This window comes from Miscanthus floridulus, chromosome 16, assembly GCF_019320115.1.
Source record: "Miscanthus floridulus cultivar M001 chromosome 16, ASM1932011v1, whole genome shotgun sequence".
Classification (NCBI taxonomy): Eukaryota; Viridiplantae; Streptophyta; class Magnoliopsida; order Poales; family Poaceae; genus Miscanthus; species Miscanthus floridulus.
In genome coordinates, this window is record NC_089595.1 from 2100338 (window position 1) to 2116533 (window position 16196).

The window sequence follows — 16196 nt, forward strand, 5'->3', positions numbered from 1 at the left end:
TCTTGCTGTAGCCATCGTTCATGCGTTCTTTTACAATAAGGTCTTTAAGCCTTAGCCCTTTCCTCTTCTTGCTTTGGTTGCATGTATTTTTGGCAACACAATGTCAATGAACTCTTTCATTTCTTTGTGTTTCGCGGTTGCACATATTTTTGGCAACATGAATTCACTGAACTCTTTCATTTCAAATTTCGCTTCAATTGCACGTATTTTTTACAATACAAAGCCAATGGCCTCTTTCATTTTTTCGGTTGCACGTATTTTTTGACGACTCGAAGTAATTGAGCTCTTATCATTCATCTGTATACTTAGAGATCAAAATGATGCATGCAGTGCTCTATGACTGGTCGACTGCTGACTAGTTTTGATCTCATCAATTGTGTTTTTGCTCTACGACTGCTAGTCGTGTGCATAGAAGGAGGGCACGCACGCAGATTGACTAATCACATATGCTGCAAATCTTTAATCTCAAGCAAGCAAATAGTAAAGGGTGTGTTTGGTTCCCCCCATGGAATCATCCTTGCATCCGCAGAGCCATATAAACCCTATGTCGTCCAGGTTTGGATCCGTTCATTCTGTATATAGTGGGATCTTGGCTCCGTGGAGCAGCCCAAATCGAGCTTCACTCGCTAGCTAGGCCTGGTGGACGCAGAGATCGAGTGTGGGGTTCACGCGTCAGTCTCACGCGTCATGTATGTTGAATCTGCCAGGTAACCAACCAAATAACTTACTTTTTTGTATCCGCTGATTATGCAATCTTACCAAACACTCTCGTTTTCTACAGTACGGTTTCACCTAGTTTACCACCCCTCATCCAAATATAGGATCCACGCAAACACACCGAAAAGGTATATGCAGAGTACAAAGTCGATCACCACCAATTAAGCACCAAATTCCTCTGAAGTAGAGCATTTAGTTCTCTAATCAACTCCAAATCTTCAATCAATCACAGCATTACACTACGGAATGTCGGTAATATCAATATCCAGGTCTAAACGATGGCATGGATTGAGTACTAATACAACAGACTATCACAGTATATATGTCCGCATCATCTTCATTCTCAGAGTCAGAGCTGAATTACACCACAGTTCATAGCACTGCAGCAATCCAGGCCAGTGGGTGGATCGGTCGGTCACTTCATGCCATGGAGTATACCGCTGCGGCCGCCGCGCGGGTAGCTGGGCTGGGGGGCCATGGCGCTCGCAGCCTCGCCGCAAGAACGCCAGCTGCCGCCACCGCCCGGCTGCACGGCAGTAGCTCCCGGCCCCGGCAGGGCAGCGCTGATGCTCCTTCCCCATGGGGACACGGCGGCGGCGCAGGCCGACGACGACGAGCTCCCTGCGCGACAGAACCTGTTCAGGGACACGGTGCCGTTGACGAGGTCGGTGTAGCGGAAGGGCGGCGCCGTGTCTGGGTCCATCTCCAGGAACGCCCGCTCGTCGTCGGTCAGGCGCGCCACCGTGTCCGCGTACTTGCGCCACCATGCCTCTGAACTCCCCGCTGTGTTTTGTTTGGGCACAACGTAATGGATACGTGGTTGGCACAGGGTCAGACAGAGGCTACTGATCGATAACTGACATGATGCTCTCTCTGATGAATGAATGAATACCTTGTTGCAGCGATGGAGGCGGCAGCAGCGGCAGCGGCGGTGGCGGCGAAGCGACGGGTTTGTGGAGCATGGTGGTGCCGGTGATCACCACCAGGTTGAGCCTCTTGAGTTCCTCCCTCAGCTGGGGATCCACGGGCCTGAAGGAGAAGGACCTCTTCCATGTGTCCGCCGTAGAGGCTATGGCAGGTATCATCAGCTTCTCCACTTGCACTGACGCCAGCACCTGCGAACATCACAAAGATCAGAGCAAGAGGTTTTAACAGCTGGTTCATCTTCCAGACCTGTAAAATAGTGACTGTCGTAGTGTCGTTGTGCACCTGCTCCGCAGCACTGACCAGGCGATGCATCATTCCTTGTTTCCGGTAAGCTGGCAGTGTGCCCGCGAAGGGCATCTCCGCCACTTTTGTGCCATGGATCCTGTAATAATAAGTAATAACAAACAATTAAAAGAGGGGAAGCAATAAGGCATGCACAGCAATCATGTTTTCAAGGCATCAATTCAAGTATCTCAGCAACAACAATGTTGCTTTGCACAAATGACTCTAGTCTTATGGCCCCATATATAGGTTCAGACAAGCATTGGAGTTCGCTCTTATCTTCAGGTGATGCTTGCAAAAGCCCCAGATAGTTCAGCTTTTTTTGCATATGTATATGCTTTTTTAGGGAAACAAGAGGGACAAGTCCCTACTGAAATATATTGGTTATCTCTAATAAAATCTCCTGTAGGGGCTCTTGAGCCCCTCCAGTTTCCTCAAAAAAGAAAAAAGAAAAAAAAGAAACAGAAATTACAACAAAGAAGGAAAAAAAGGGAGGCTCCTTTGAGCTTTTGCATCCATGACTCTTCATAAGCTGGAAAACTTCAGGTTAGTATTGACATTGCATATATATATGGCTGATGTTACTAGCTATACCACGTTATTACCCTGCCCCTAATTAAGCTTTGGCACAACTGACAACTGGTTAATATAAGCTTAGTGCAGCAGCAGAAAAAGCTAGGCTAATGTGAACAATTTGATGATGCATGCAACTAAAATGACCAGCTGTGGATGTCATTCCCTTCTTGATGGCTTCGTTGATGCACTCCGCCTGATCCCCCGTTGCTCTCGCCGGAGTCGCTCCATCCTGTGTTGTGCATGCATGTATAGTCAAGCGGTGGAGGGCAGGGGTGGCGTGCCTTCAAGACTCCCTGTTTTGTTGTGCTCGATGTGGGCGAGCACCGGCGAAAGCCATGTCGGATCTGTCGGCAAGACGACGGCGACGCCTTCGGCGCGTCGTCTCCCTCCTTGGAGGCGTTGTCATGGTGTTTTCCCACTCCGACCGACTGCAGTGGTGCGTCGGTTGTGCCGTGGTGGCATGGCCGACAACGGCTTGCTTGGATGAGTGCCAGTGACGCCGTGGTGGTGTGGCTGGTAATAGCCAACCAGGGGCACCAGTGGCGCCATGGTGGCGTGGCTGGAGGAACCTGACTGCTTCCTCAAGGCCAAGAGGCTGCTTCTTGAAGGCCAAGAGGTGCTGCTGCTTCTCCACTGCCGCTGCGGCATGGGACGGGTGGTCCTGTGGCCTGGACCGTCGGTGTTGTTGCCTGCTCTACTTTGCCTATCTGTGCTTCAACTCTATCTTCACATTGGTTTGTCCTTCGGTGTTTGTTGTTGCCGCTGTCGTTCGGTTCGTTGGCGGATGCTTTGCCGCTGTTGCTGCTTGGGTGGATGCTTGGCCACCTCGTCGATTCGGTCTCCACGCTCATTCAGCTGCTGAGCGTGTGATGGCCCTCGTTACGGATGCTTTGCCGTAATGGTCCTTTTCCGGCGGATGCTTGGCCGCCGTGGTCGTTTCTTGTGCGGATGCTTTGCCGCGGTTGTCGTGCCGGCTCCCTTGGCTTCCTTGGTGGATGCTGGCTAGCGCAGCTACACTACACCTTAGGCTACAAATGTGTTTTTGTCTTCCTGTAATAGGCTCAGTCTATAAGGGTTTGGTGGTGGAGGCCCTACCCCCGGTGCTTTCTTGCTGTATCGTTTGTGTTTGTGGGATTGTGTTGGTAATTTAAGGATTACCGGCCAGTAGTTGTTGTTTGGTTCGGTGTTGTCTACTTCCTCTTAATGAAATACGTGCTACACGGCACGTTCGAGAAAAAAATGACCAGCTATGCCAGTTTCTGCCATTGAGCCACTGGTTTTACTAATCTAATCCAAGTAACAGTCCCAGATTGGTAGAAAGAAATAATAACAAAGCTTGCGATAAACTAACTGTTAAGGGTGTCGAGTACAAACACAAAGAGAAACTAAATCCAAACCTCAGCAGGGCTGCTGAAACGATCTCTCCATCCTTCTCCAGAACCATGGTGTAGAACCCTTCGTAGCTTAGCCGTTTAAATTCAGACCTGTACGTTCAAACATGAAACATCTTCTATATAAGCGGCAGAATTAACACTCTATTAACTGAATGACATCTCAAGGTCAGTACAAAAATGTTGAAGCCACACTCTGACTCAAAAGACTTACCCAAGGCTATACACAGCTTGGTGGAGCATATCGATCTTGGTGCGCCGATCCTTCACCGGATTGAAGCACTCATTGAGCACGCCGAGCGCCACTGCAAGCTTCACGTTGCGTTCCAGAACGGCAGGCATGCTCTGGGAGCTGGCTGGTTCGTCTTTCTGAATCCTCAAGAGAGACCACGAGAAACCGTCTGCGGTAGTGTTCGTCACGCCTGTCACATCTGATAGCTGGGCAGAGAGCTGAAACATCCATCCATCCAAAGAGAAAATGGCACCGTGTTCAGTTTATATAACACAAGAATAAAAAACAAATACAAAGGGGAAATAGTGTCATGTCAGCAAGTGTTCACCTTCTTGCAGGTCTCGCCGCAGTACGCGCCGATGTCGCGCCCGTTGCCCAGCAATGGACGGCAGCTCTCGTGATCTGCATTGTCAGTTTACTTACCCCATTACCTTCTCTTCAGAAAGCAGCAGAGAAAAAAAAACCAATTGAGACGGTGACTCGGCAAGCGAGTGAGACGCGTACACTTGCGAGCACACTGCTGGCATGTGGACAGGCCCGGATCATCGTTTGACATGCACAGCGTGCACCGGCAGTAGTGGCACGACCACGAGCCCTCTGGAACCTGAAAATGGTTCCAGCGTTGTTGTTGTTTTCAGACAAACAGAGCGAGCACATCGATTCAGAAACTTTGCTGTTACACGCACACAGGACAGGAGTATGTATATACGGACCTTGATGGCGAGGCACTCCGGGTGGAAGGTGGAGGTGCAGGAGTCGCAGCAGAGCAGCTCGCCGCCGTCGGCGCAGACGCCGCAGGCGTCGTCGCTGGAGTCCTTCTCGCCTGCCTTGATCTTCTCCATCCGTGGAGACATGATCCTCTCGACGACGACCCCCTTCTTCTGATGCTTCGCGAGGAGCCTCCTCTTGGCCTGCGAGTTCTTCTCCTCCTCCAACTCCAGCGCGGCCCTCACCTTGGCCTGCGCATGGAAGGTCTTCACCTTCTCGTTCTCCCACGCCTCCTGCATGCACTGCAGGAGGGAGTCGCCGGACACGAGCAGGAGCTTCTCCCACGCCTGCTGCTGCCCGGCGCCGAGGACGCACCGGGCACTGGCGTGGGCCTCGAACACCGGCAGCGGCACCACGGCGTCGCAGCACCTGCAGTGGACGCCGGCCCTGGTGACTGCGCCCGACACGACCTTCTCCGCGCCAGCGCCCGCGCCGCCGCCGCCCCCTGGAACGTAGAACACCGTCTCTCCGTCGGACAGGAAGCCCCCGTCAATGAGCCATGTCAGGATGGTGTGCTTCTTCGCCGGCGCCGGCGCCGCCTCCGGCGCCACCGCGTCCACGGCGCTCCTCCTGGCGGCCAGGCTGCTGAATCTTGGCGGCGCCGCGGAAGCGTTCTGCTTCCTCTTCCTGCCGTTGCCTGCCGGCGGCGGAACAGGGACGATCTGAAGACCGTTGCTCTGCGCTTCCGTGTTGGGGCCAGATTTTGCCGGGCCAGCAGCAGGCTGGTTCTCGACGACGGCGGGGCTCGCGCCAGCGGCGACCGCGTCCTTGGCCGTTCGTATCTTGCTGGCGGCCCTCTGCCTTGGCTTCCTGGACGGCGCCGGTTTACTACTGCTGCCACTAATGTCGTCCTTGGGCGCGCGCATCCTGACGCGGCCATTCGCCGCCGCGGCGACCTTCCCCTGGGTAGTCGGCATCGCGAGCACAGGCGCCAGGCGTTCCTGTTCTGCGCTGTCACCTGCCAGTGGCAGCGACTTCGTCTTGCTGGTTGAGCTGGATCCGGTGGCGGCGGTTGCGGCCGCAGTGATTTGAAGGGGCCTCGCGTTTGGTGGTTTCCCGCGCCCCGCGCCGCTACTGCCGGGACCAGGATCGTACCTGCGGGCGACGGCGCCGCTTTGGACGGCGACAGCACCACGGCCGCCAACACTGCTGCTGCCGCCGCCATTCGCTCCGGCCGGCGCCCCGGAGGCGAACGACGACGGGGCCCACGCGGGGGACGTCACGGAGGGAGACAGGACCAGCGGCTGGCCCCGCGGGGACATGCCCGCCGCATGGCTCCGTGCCCATGGCGGGTGGCTATCCCATCCTGCGAAGCGCAAGAGGAGCTCCAGCGTGTTCCTCCCAGGTTCTCCACCGGGAGCACGCACCGCCATGGGGTTCGCGGCGGCGACGCCACTGGTGGTCGGGTGGCCGTACCCGGCGATCGCGTGCGCCGTCTGCGAAGGCAACGCGGCGGCAGGGTTGAGCACGGGGAATCCGTTGCTCGTGGCGGCCGTGGCTTCTGCGACGTTGTCCGGCCTCGCCGGCACCGAAGACGACGACGACGGCATCCTGCTCAGTTCACACATGACAAGAAAATGTTATTATTGTCCGGACGAAGGATTAAACGGAATGAATAGTCACTTCCATGAACGAGAATAAATAGAAAGCGAGTAAAAAGCCTTAGGAAAACAAATGGATGTAAATTGTGACCCAACATTTGCACCAACACAGCAATACATTATGAACATAATGGCATGCAGCCACGGAACGGAAAAATCTGAAATCAATAGTTTCTGCGGTCATTCTGAGGCTGCACACATCAGCTGTGTAATAATAAATAAAGTAAAAAAGAAAATCAAATAATCAAAGAGAAAAAAACTCATAAAAGCTTCGCATGCAGCTTCCATCGGTGAAATCACTCGTGAAACTAACCATTTTTTTAGGGTGATACTATTGACTGTCATTTGTAGCTCTAGGTGTAAAAAAAAGCTCAACTAGGAACAAAACTAACGACGCAGGAGCTGTAACATGCATGTTCTTTTGTTCTTGGGGTTGAAAATGTCATTTCCTGTTCCTGATTTTTGGGATATTTATCATCGTCACGGGTGACGCTCCTCCATTTGCCGGTTTAAGATGGGAACCTACATATTTGCCACGGTAAACAGTAAATGTGTTACGTATTTGCCATTTTTTCTGAGCTAGAATGCTACGTGAGACAATGTTGACACGTCCCTCGAAACTACTTATGCCCACGCAAAATGTTCTGTTTGCCCTCATCTCTTTACTTTTGCCCCCAGCCACTCTCCCTGGGTCAAACACTCCGCTCTCCACTCTGGCAGCCGCTCCCCTCTCCTAGGGCCGAGCTGTGCTGAACGCCACGGCCCTAGCTCGCCGGAGCTTCGGCAAACCCTAGAGCCCGCGGCGGCCTCCCTCTTCCCCTGCCCCCGGCGCCATCTTCTCTAGCTCCAGCAAGCTCGCCTGCCGCCATCTTCTCCAACTCTGGCGAGCCTTCCCCGCCCCGACCTAGCCCGACCGCCCCTACCGCCGCTAGCCAGAGGCGGAGCCACCTATATGGCGAGGTTGGGCGGCCGCCCTACCCCTCCGGCGAGCACCACAGCTAGGACCCCCATCTCCGGCGGCAGCGCAGGTCCAAGGCTTCGACTCCGAGCGAAGAAGAGGGCGATGACGACCGAGAGTCGAGCGAATCAGCGAAGCAGAGGGCATCCTGCTGCTGGGCCGTCTAGCCAACAAGGCCCAATGCACGGAGGCCCACCCATCGCGTAGCCCAAAGGCCTTAGGGCAAGCAGCAGACCAACAGTGGCGCCGTGCTCCCATCCCATCGCCACATTGCGCTCGCTCGGCTCGATTCGATGGTGCCTCCGCAGCTCACAGTCCGCCTCCGCGCTCCTCGCCTCCAGCCGCCGCTCCACCCCGCGCGCCCGTGCCGCTCCACCATGCCTGCGCGACCGCATCGGTTCGAACCACCGCCGGCTGCCCTACCGCAGTGCCATTGCGCCCGAGCCGCTGAGCGGCCGCAGGTTGGACTACCGGTCCGCCCTTCCTCATTTCTTCGGCTGGCTCCGCCACTGCCACTAGCTCCCCTAAGCCACCCGACCACCATCCCAGCACCTGGCCTACCTACCTCCGCCCGGCTAGGCCCTTATATACCCGCCGGAGTTGGAGAAGAAAGAGGGAGAGAGCTCGTCGAAACCCTAGCTACCGCCGTCGTCGTCTTCATCTTCGATGCTCATAGATCTAGGAGGAGGAGGAGGCCTACCTCGCCGGAACCCGATGTCACCGCCACTGGAGGGGAGGGAGGGAGGAGCTCACCGCGGGCGCGGGGTCGCTGGGAGCGGGCACAGGAGGGGAGGGGAGGGAGGTGCTCGTGGGGAGGAGGAGGAGCTCGAGGGGAGGAGGTGAGCGCGAGGAGAGCGACGGGTCACACGCTCGCCAATCACGCGACCCGTCGCGTAGTAGAGTTTCCAAAAAGGAAAACGGGGGGGGGGGGGGATGAGGACATTTCCATGGGCACCTGTTGGTTTATAAACATCCTACCATGTTGTTTCTCTCATGTGGCGTGCCAGCTCAGCAGAAATGGCAAGTACATAACACATTCACTGCTTTACCATGGCAAATGTGTAGGTTCTCGTCTAAATCTGGCAAATGGAGGAGTGTCATTTGTAAGGATGGCAATAAGTTAAATATCCCCTATTTTTTTATTCGCTAACTGTATCACGCGGCACGCGACCCATCTGCGTGCCGCTCGCTGAGGAGAAAGAAAAAAAGGTTAGGGTTCAAGAGTCAGGCGAATCCACTCACCGGTGGCCGTAGAAGGAGGTTTGGGGGGCACCGATCATTACACAACGGTGGTTGCGTGCAAGACGGCAGCCGAACAGGGCGTCAGAGGTGCCACCCGTCAGAGCGGTGGAATATGGCTGTTGGGCAGGGATGCTGGCGGTGGCGTTGCGATGTATGTGATTTGGGAGGGTGGGGTCAAGAGGCGAGGGTGTGAGGCGAGTGGTGAGTGGTGCGGTGAGGCTGCGTGAGCCGCCAATCGCGGGTGGTTTGTATCCTAATGCCCTAGGTGTGACCCTTGCCAAAAGGGGCAAGCAGCCTCACACCGAGATTCCGTGACCCACTGCATGCTCCTATCATGGGGGTTGAGATATTTCCTAGGGGAACAAAGATTCCTCGTGGACCCATTGCCTGACATGGTATCCTTGTGGACATTTAGAGTTAAGGGCTTGCTGACCGCTCGGGTCTGGACATCATGTCTTTAGTTCGGCGCATGAAGTCCTAGTCATTGGTTCGAGCCCCTGAGCGACCAGGAGTCAAATTGGCTCAGTTGGGGAGGCCGGCCAAAGTGGGCAAGCCATCTATCGCTGTCACTGAGGTCTAGGATTCGAGTCTACGTAAGCCTCAGAGGCCTTGGTTGTTATCCAGCGGGGATGCATAAGCACAACTGCTAGGTGTGGCCCCCAAGCCCCTGATTTATTAGTAGAGTCAGTTAGGGGGGTTAATCTTGTGGTAAGAGTGTTTAGTAATATGTTTAAGCAACCCTAGTTCTAGGTATTCATCAGGAGCCCCCAAGCCTCTCATAGTCTCTGCAAATCATCTTTGGGATGATGGTGAGGGCATCATTATTTTCTTGGTCGTTCGTTCGGCAGGCCAAGGCCCCTCAACTTAGATCTATGTCCTTCAATGGACGAGAAGGACACCTACACAACTTCTATGCTGGGTACGCCTTCGGTGAGCTCAAATTGGCTGAGCCTAAGTGGGGCCCAGATAATTCCGCATGGGTATCTAGCTTTGGCCTGCATAAGGCGCTCCACTTACCTAACTTGACGTGGGTTGAGCGACTAGCTTGGAGTCTGGTCATCACTAAGGTTCCCAACCCCATCGAGGGGTTTCATGATGTTTTCATTGGCTAAGGCCATACATCACACGATGGGTGTGCGCTCCGTGCACCTAAGTCGAGGCCGCTAGTGGGCCCATTGCGGCATGCCCGTTGCTCATTCTCCTAGTCTAGAGGTGGCCACGTATTGTTCGTAGACTAGCCTTAGAACCTTAAGCTTCACAAACCAAAGAAGGCCAAGGGCCCACCGAGCCATGATGGCGTTTTTATGTAGTCCGTGCCTTACGAGGCATGGCATCTCAGCTCCTTGAATCCACATTGTCCATGTGATGTAGGGGGATGTTATCCACCAATTCGTCATGGAGAAGTTGACGTGGCATGGTGTTCTCCAGCACTGTGTGAGGTCCTCGCTTGGGCCTTATCCGTGTCGCCCATTGGGCGCAGCATTTCAAATTCTCCAATCCACGCTGCCTAAGGCACGTGGACCGAGGGGAGCAACACTTTGATTTTTGCGCATGCATGGCACATGTCATCCTTTGGGGCATGGCATGGCCGTCACATTATGGTGCGTGTTACATGGTGGGACATGACGGTTCCCCATGCTTGGAAATAAAGGAAGAAAGAAGGGAGTGATTTCCCTTCTTCGCAGTTGCTCCCCAATCTCTTTTGTATCTCACCCTTGCTTCCCTATTTCTTGCACCCCACATGCATCATCGCTCACCATCTTCTTCCACCATCCTCGAATCTTCCTTTGCTCTTCATCTCTCGGCGAAATGGTGGAGTTGCAAATTCTGAAGGTGGAGCAGTGTTGATGACATCATTTTGACCATCAAACTTGCACCTAAAGTGGAGGTAAATCAACATCATATTAGTGATTTATATTTTCAATTAATCTAGTTCCACTTGTAGTTAGAAATTATTTGAATGTAGAAAATTTTGCTCAAAATCCATCAAATTCAAACACAAGAAGCAAGTGGACATTGCAGGGTCACTTGGAGCCACCTGGTGGGGTCAGCCGACCCTACCAAGGGTCGCCCAACCTAGCCCCATCACTGCCACATCACTGATCCACCTCCCTACTGAGGAAACACACTTTCATGCCATCCTTGTCATTGGTTTGATCCACAAAGGCCTCCCACACCTTGTGCTTCTGTCTTCAAATCAATGCAGAGCACCAACATGGCTGTGGCAAAGGAGGCGGCGACCGGTGGCACTGCAGAAGCAACCAAGAGAGCTATCCATGTTAGGACAGGAGTGGAAGCAGGGGCACAGTTTTGTCTAGAGGATGGAGATGACACTGAAGGCCCACACGACAGCGATATCAGACCTCGAGAATGCATTGCTAGGTAGTGTTGCAAGGTCTGATGCTGGCGACATACACGCTGATGGCGGTTGCTCTGGTGACATACACTGTCATAATAATTAACATAACATAAGATAATTACATGTCTGCTACTTAGGCTCCCTTCTTGTCAGCGACCTCCTTGGATGTGACCTTTAGGGTGCCCGACAGTTTGTCTAGGTTATCAGCGAGTAGGTGAAAAGCACAGGCGTAATTGGGCACTTTCTCCTCCTGTAGCATGCTGATGGTGCCTAGACTAAGCTCCGTTAGCACACCGTTAATCCTCTAGAAAGTCTTCTAGAAGAGGCTAAGCGCCCACGCATCACCATGCCCAAAGGGATTGAATGGATATTTGTTCAAGTCGTCGGGCATGACTTCATCATCAGATTCATCCATCATTGCGTGATCAGATTCATCCACTGATTGCTTCGTCCATGCGTGCTTGGCTTCTATCTTCGATTCCTCCTCCGTCTGTGCACGCCTGGCAGAAGACTCGACCATTGCGGTTGCTAAGAGTATGTGTGCAGATGAAGTTCATACATGAGGGTGTGAGAAGGCAAGCGTAGAGGAGATTTGAAGGCAACGACATTGGGGGACCTTGCACTAAATAGTTCGTATGAGTAGCGGTTTGTCTCCCCAAACTGCGTGGTTAGCGCCAGATGGGCCGGGCCACGTGGTCGACTCAATTTTCTCTATCCAACTTCTATCATTTATCTTATGTGCCATCATCACAACTCTAGCCATTGAATCGCACTCCTAATTGATGGCCATTGTGGTAGTTGCTTTTCCAATGTTTTTGTCGTTCTCCAATACAACAGTTTATCGTTGTGCCAACATCTAATAAAGCGACGCATTGGGTACGCTGCCAGGCCAAGTGATAGGAAATACATGCCTAGGGAACCCGACAGTTGCTGATGTGAAGCGTGGCCATTGCTACATATAAGAAGGGGTGTAGTAGATTGCTTTCTCTACAGTTAACTTAGCAAAATTCTCCATTTGATCTTTCTCTTTCCTTGTTTGTTTGCAATCAAGCATGGCTGGCGGTAGTGACTCTGAGACTTCATATTCAGACGAGGTTGAGTTCGAAAAGTTGGAGAGCGATACCCTGCTTTTCCTCTTTAATGGAGGCGAGAGGTTTTGTGGTCATGGCAAGGGCACCTTTGTGTGTCCTTTTTGTCATGGCAAGAAACCATGAACATGGAGTCTTCATGAGTTGCTGCAGCATGCAGAGGGGAACTCACACCTAGGTGAGGGAAGCTCTAGCCCGAAGCATAGTGCTTTGGCCAAGTATATCCTGAACAATGATCCCATGGCTCATGATCGTGAGCTCAGTGAAGTCGGCAGCTATGGCGGCAATGAGGTGGTGAAGGCCTAAAGGGACCAACGCCATGTGGCTAGCAGGACTGACAGAGAAGAGTGCAAGAAGAAGGTACTAAATATAAAAGTTTGTCTGATGATATTTTTCATGATCAACCTTCTTTCATTATTTTAAGTTAGATAGTTGCTGTCTCCAATTGAAACTAACTATACTTTTAATTAACACAGCGAACCGAGCGCCTCCTGGCAAAGGGCCCGCACTATAAGCCAGGCAGAAAGCCTAACAAAGGGTCATCCTCATCTCACTAAAGCTAGTCTTCTGGGATTTTATTTTTTCATGATTTTTAGCTTAGAATATGTATCTTTTATTTAAATGAAATATGAAATGTTCTTAATTTGATGTATTTTTTGGAATTTGAATTATCTTTGCTGTGATGTTTATTCCGTGTGACAGGGAAGTGGTCTTCTATGATCGGTAGTGTGATGGTAGCCCTCGAGCACCTTAGAGTTTGAGACCTTATGACACCACCACCAACAACCTTCATCGCCACTTGCAGACGGTCAGGATTGTACCGCTATTGTCAATTTCTAAGCCCGGCTGAGACTCCTGCGCGTATTTACAATGATTTGCTCAAATTTCCATTCCCATGGCTCCTACTTCATTAGCTTACAAAGAACACTTCCCACCCTATCTGTATCCTCCTCAATACTGCTATTCCTCATTGCCGCTCCTACACCCCAGTGCTAAATGACGTGACCGCCTCTACTCAGTGGCATGCAAGCCACCACTCATCGCCGACAAGCTAGTGCTCTGCGTCGATACGCCTCACCGACATGCTCATATAGATCCACCGCTGACTAGGTTGCTACTCACCGCTATGCCTGCTCGAGCTCACTGTCGCAAAATCAAAAGGAAAGGGTAATGGTTTCCCACTCCCCTTATCCATCTTTCTTGGATTTTTATTCCCATCTTCACTCATCTAAGTATGAAGCAAGCTTCCAGCTGATAACTAAGGAGCTCATGATCCAATCACCACAGGCACACCTTCTCTGATTCAGGCGATAGTGCCGTAGCTTCCATCGTCGGCCTCGGTCCAGCATATCCTTGTCAAGATGGAGGCAGCCCCCAATAAGAGGAATGAAGTGGCCATCCTCACAGACCATGTCTTGGTCCTCATCCTTGGCCGCCTCACTGCCCACTCCTTGTGCAGCTGCAAGTATGTCTGTCGCTCCTGGAACCACCTCATCTCAAAATCCGATTACCATAAGGAGCTATCCTAGATTGTCGCTGCTTTCTTCTATCGTAGCTGGAAAGGTAAACACAAGTTCACTAGTATCACCAGTGAATACCCCTCCCTATCCTTCTTCCCTTCCCCTTCAGGATGTTGTGGTCTCAAATTGTTGCCTCGGGCTCATCCTCTGCTGGTGCGTTGGGTTTCGCTATGTTGTCTATAATTCGGTGACTAACAAATGGTTGTTATTGCCGGATAGCAACCGTTCTTGTCTCGCTTGGGGTTCGATCCAACAGTCTCCTCGCACTTTCATGTGATTGAATATGGGAAGAGTGCGGGTGAGTCCATAGGTGTCAACATCTACACATCTAACACTGCATCATGGATGTTTATGGAATCCAAATGGGGCGATTGTATTGTAGTATGTACATATGCGACACGTGTGTTTCTTAATGGTTTTATGCACTAGCTAGAGTTATCCCAGATAGTTGCTCTTGATATGGAGGGAAAGACATGTAAAAAAATCCGTAGGCCATGTGGTGATGCAATCTCTATCCATGAAGCTCAGGGTCAGTTGTGTTTATGTACCGCTGCTATTTACAGTATGTCTTAGCTTTGAATCTAGATCCTTGAAGACTATGGTAGTAATAAATGGACATTAAAGCATACAATGACTACACTGTAGATATTTGGATAGAATAATATTGAATTTGGTTACGATGTTTGCGATGCAAACTATAGAGTGATTGCAGTTTACCAAGAATGGAATTTGATTTTCCTTGTTGGGGAGGACAAAACACTGATTGCATATAACATGAACCGCAGAAAAGTTCATGTCCTCCCTCTCTAGGTCATCCGCTATCCTAGAGCTACCTAGAGGCTACGTACGGACGTACCTCACTATCTTCCTTATATTCCCTTGTTCATGGAGTCAGTAGGAGAGTAGTAAAGTTGCATATGCTGTATTTTCTTGTTACGACATGTCTTTCTTTAGGTAGGGAGTTGTTTTGATTCTATATACAGTCCAATTTTGGCTTTGTAACTAAAGCAATTGTATGTTGAATATTATTAATTCTGCTGCTTTGTGCAGGTTGTGGAGTCTGAGTGCTTTTGAATGATTTTCCTGCAATGGCTAAGGGAGGAAGAAGAGGGGTTTCATGGTGCAGTGGCTACCAATCTGAAGGAAGCTTTGCCTTGGAAGCCGGAGTGGCGCATAGGAGTGGAGCACATCTACCTCATTTTCATTATGTAAGTCTATAGGGAGCAGTACCTTTAATATGCAATCTATGTACCACTTGTGTTAGTACATCAGTTCTCACAGTTGTTATGTTAGTGTCGATTATTATTTTAAAAAGTACTCTTGTTCGTGGACGTGATGTATGGATGTAATGATTATATCTGTATGATATGAGTTTAGTAAGCTATTTAGGCATAGCTCAATTAGTAAATACATTTACAGTTCTGTCACCATCGGATGTAAGCGTCTTTGGTTGTTTTGTCATCGCCGCTGTCAGATACCACTCGCCATTGGTGAAGCAGATGTCCAACATTGCCGCAATTTGTCTAATGCGGCAGGGATCAAAAGCGATCACCACTGAATCGTTTAGTAACCCAACAACGACTAAAGGATCATCCTAGGTGGATCATACTGCAAGGCAATGGTGACCATGACCTTTGAAACAATGGTTCAATCACCCAAGTGACGATGATGTTCACCTCGACATAGACGTGCTGGATGTCAAAGCAACAATGAACCAGCAGTTCAAATGGTTAGTTTGTTGTGCAACGCGACGATGATCATGACCAGTACATAGGCGGTTCAGATGCCCAAACTATGGTGCTGTTCACATCAACACAGACATATCAGACATAAAAGTGATAGTGAACCCGCACTGCACATAGTCTGGTTGTGGTGCAAGGCGACGGTGATTATCATGTTTACTATCAGGTCATTGACCAATGTGGCGGTGTTGAGCGTCCATCATAGTCGGTTGTGAACTGACGGTGATGACCTGTACTATCACTATCGACCGCTTACTGCCGAGGCCAAAATCCAGCTGCGATGGGGGTTATGAACCAACTGCAATAGGTCTATTATATTAGTGGCACGGCACGGAGCAGGGTAGTGAGAGCCCGGTATCGCCGCCACTACGCTCTTCGCCCCTACCGATCAACATGGCGGTGATAAAATCGAAACCGGCGAGGGAACAAAAGAAGCAAAACGACTTATTTTGTAGAATTTTTTATATTTACTTTTGCAATTTACAAGAAATATCTCTTCTCTTCCCTATCTCTATCTCTATCTCTATCTCTATCTCTATCTCTATCTCTATCTCTATCTCTATCTCTATCTCTATCTCTATCTCTATCTCTATCTCTATCTCTATCTCTATCTCTATCTCTATCTCTATCTCTATCTCCTCTTTCTCTATCTCTATCTCTAGCTCTTTATCTACCTATCTACCTATCTACCTATGCAACTAAAAAGCGACAAAAGTTTTTGTCCAGCTGGCAAATCACTGCATGCCTGCGATCTGCGACCCTCCCTACAAATCACTGTGTGTGCCCCCGATGA

At 51.0% G+C, this 16196-nt stretch overlaps 1 protein-coding gene across 1 annotated transcript; it reads right to left on the minus strand.

Moving 5' to 3' along the window:
• Positions 1 to 928: 928 nt before the first annotated feature.
• LOC136514103 (uncharacterized) lies at positions 929 to 6526 on the minus strand. Its single transcript, XM_066508083.1, has 8 exons — positions 4839 to 6526; positions 4630 to 4729; positions 4454 to 4527; positions 4108 to 4343; positions 3900 to 3986; positions 1927 to 2026; positions 1610 to 1832; positions 929 to 1500 (listed from the first exon to the last, which is right to left on the minus strand). The coding sequence occupies exons 1-8, from the start codon at positions 6459 to 6461 to the stop codon at positions 1133 to 1135; spliced, it is 2811 nt and encodes a 936-aa protein (XP_066364180.1). The 5' UTR covers positions 6462 to 6526; the 3' UTR covers positions 929 to 1132.
• Positions 6527 to 16196: the final 9670 nt, after the last annotated feature.

Excerpts from the sequence above, each read along its gene's own strand:
- LOC136514103 (XM_066508083.1), bottom strand. The coding sequence starts at position 6,461 with ATGTGTGAACTGAGCAGGATGCCGTCGTCGTCGTCTTCGGTGCCGGCG. Across the intron at positions 2,027-3,899 it reads GTTTCAGCAGCCCTGCTGAG|GATCCATGGCACAAAAGTGG; the intron begins GTTTGGATTTAG and ends TTATTATTACAG. Across the intron at positions 1,833-1,926 it reads TGGTCAGTGCTGCGGAGCAG|GTGCTGGCGTCAGTGCAAGT; the intron begins GTGCACAACGAC and ends TGATGTTCGCAG.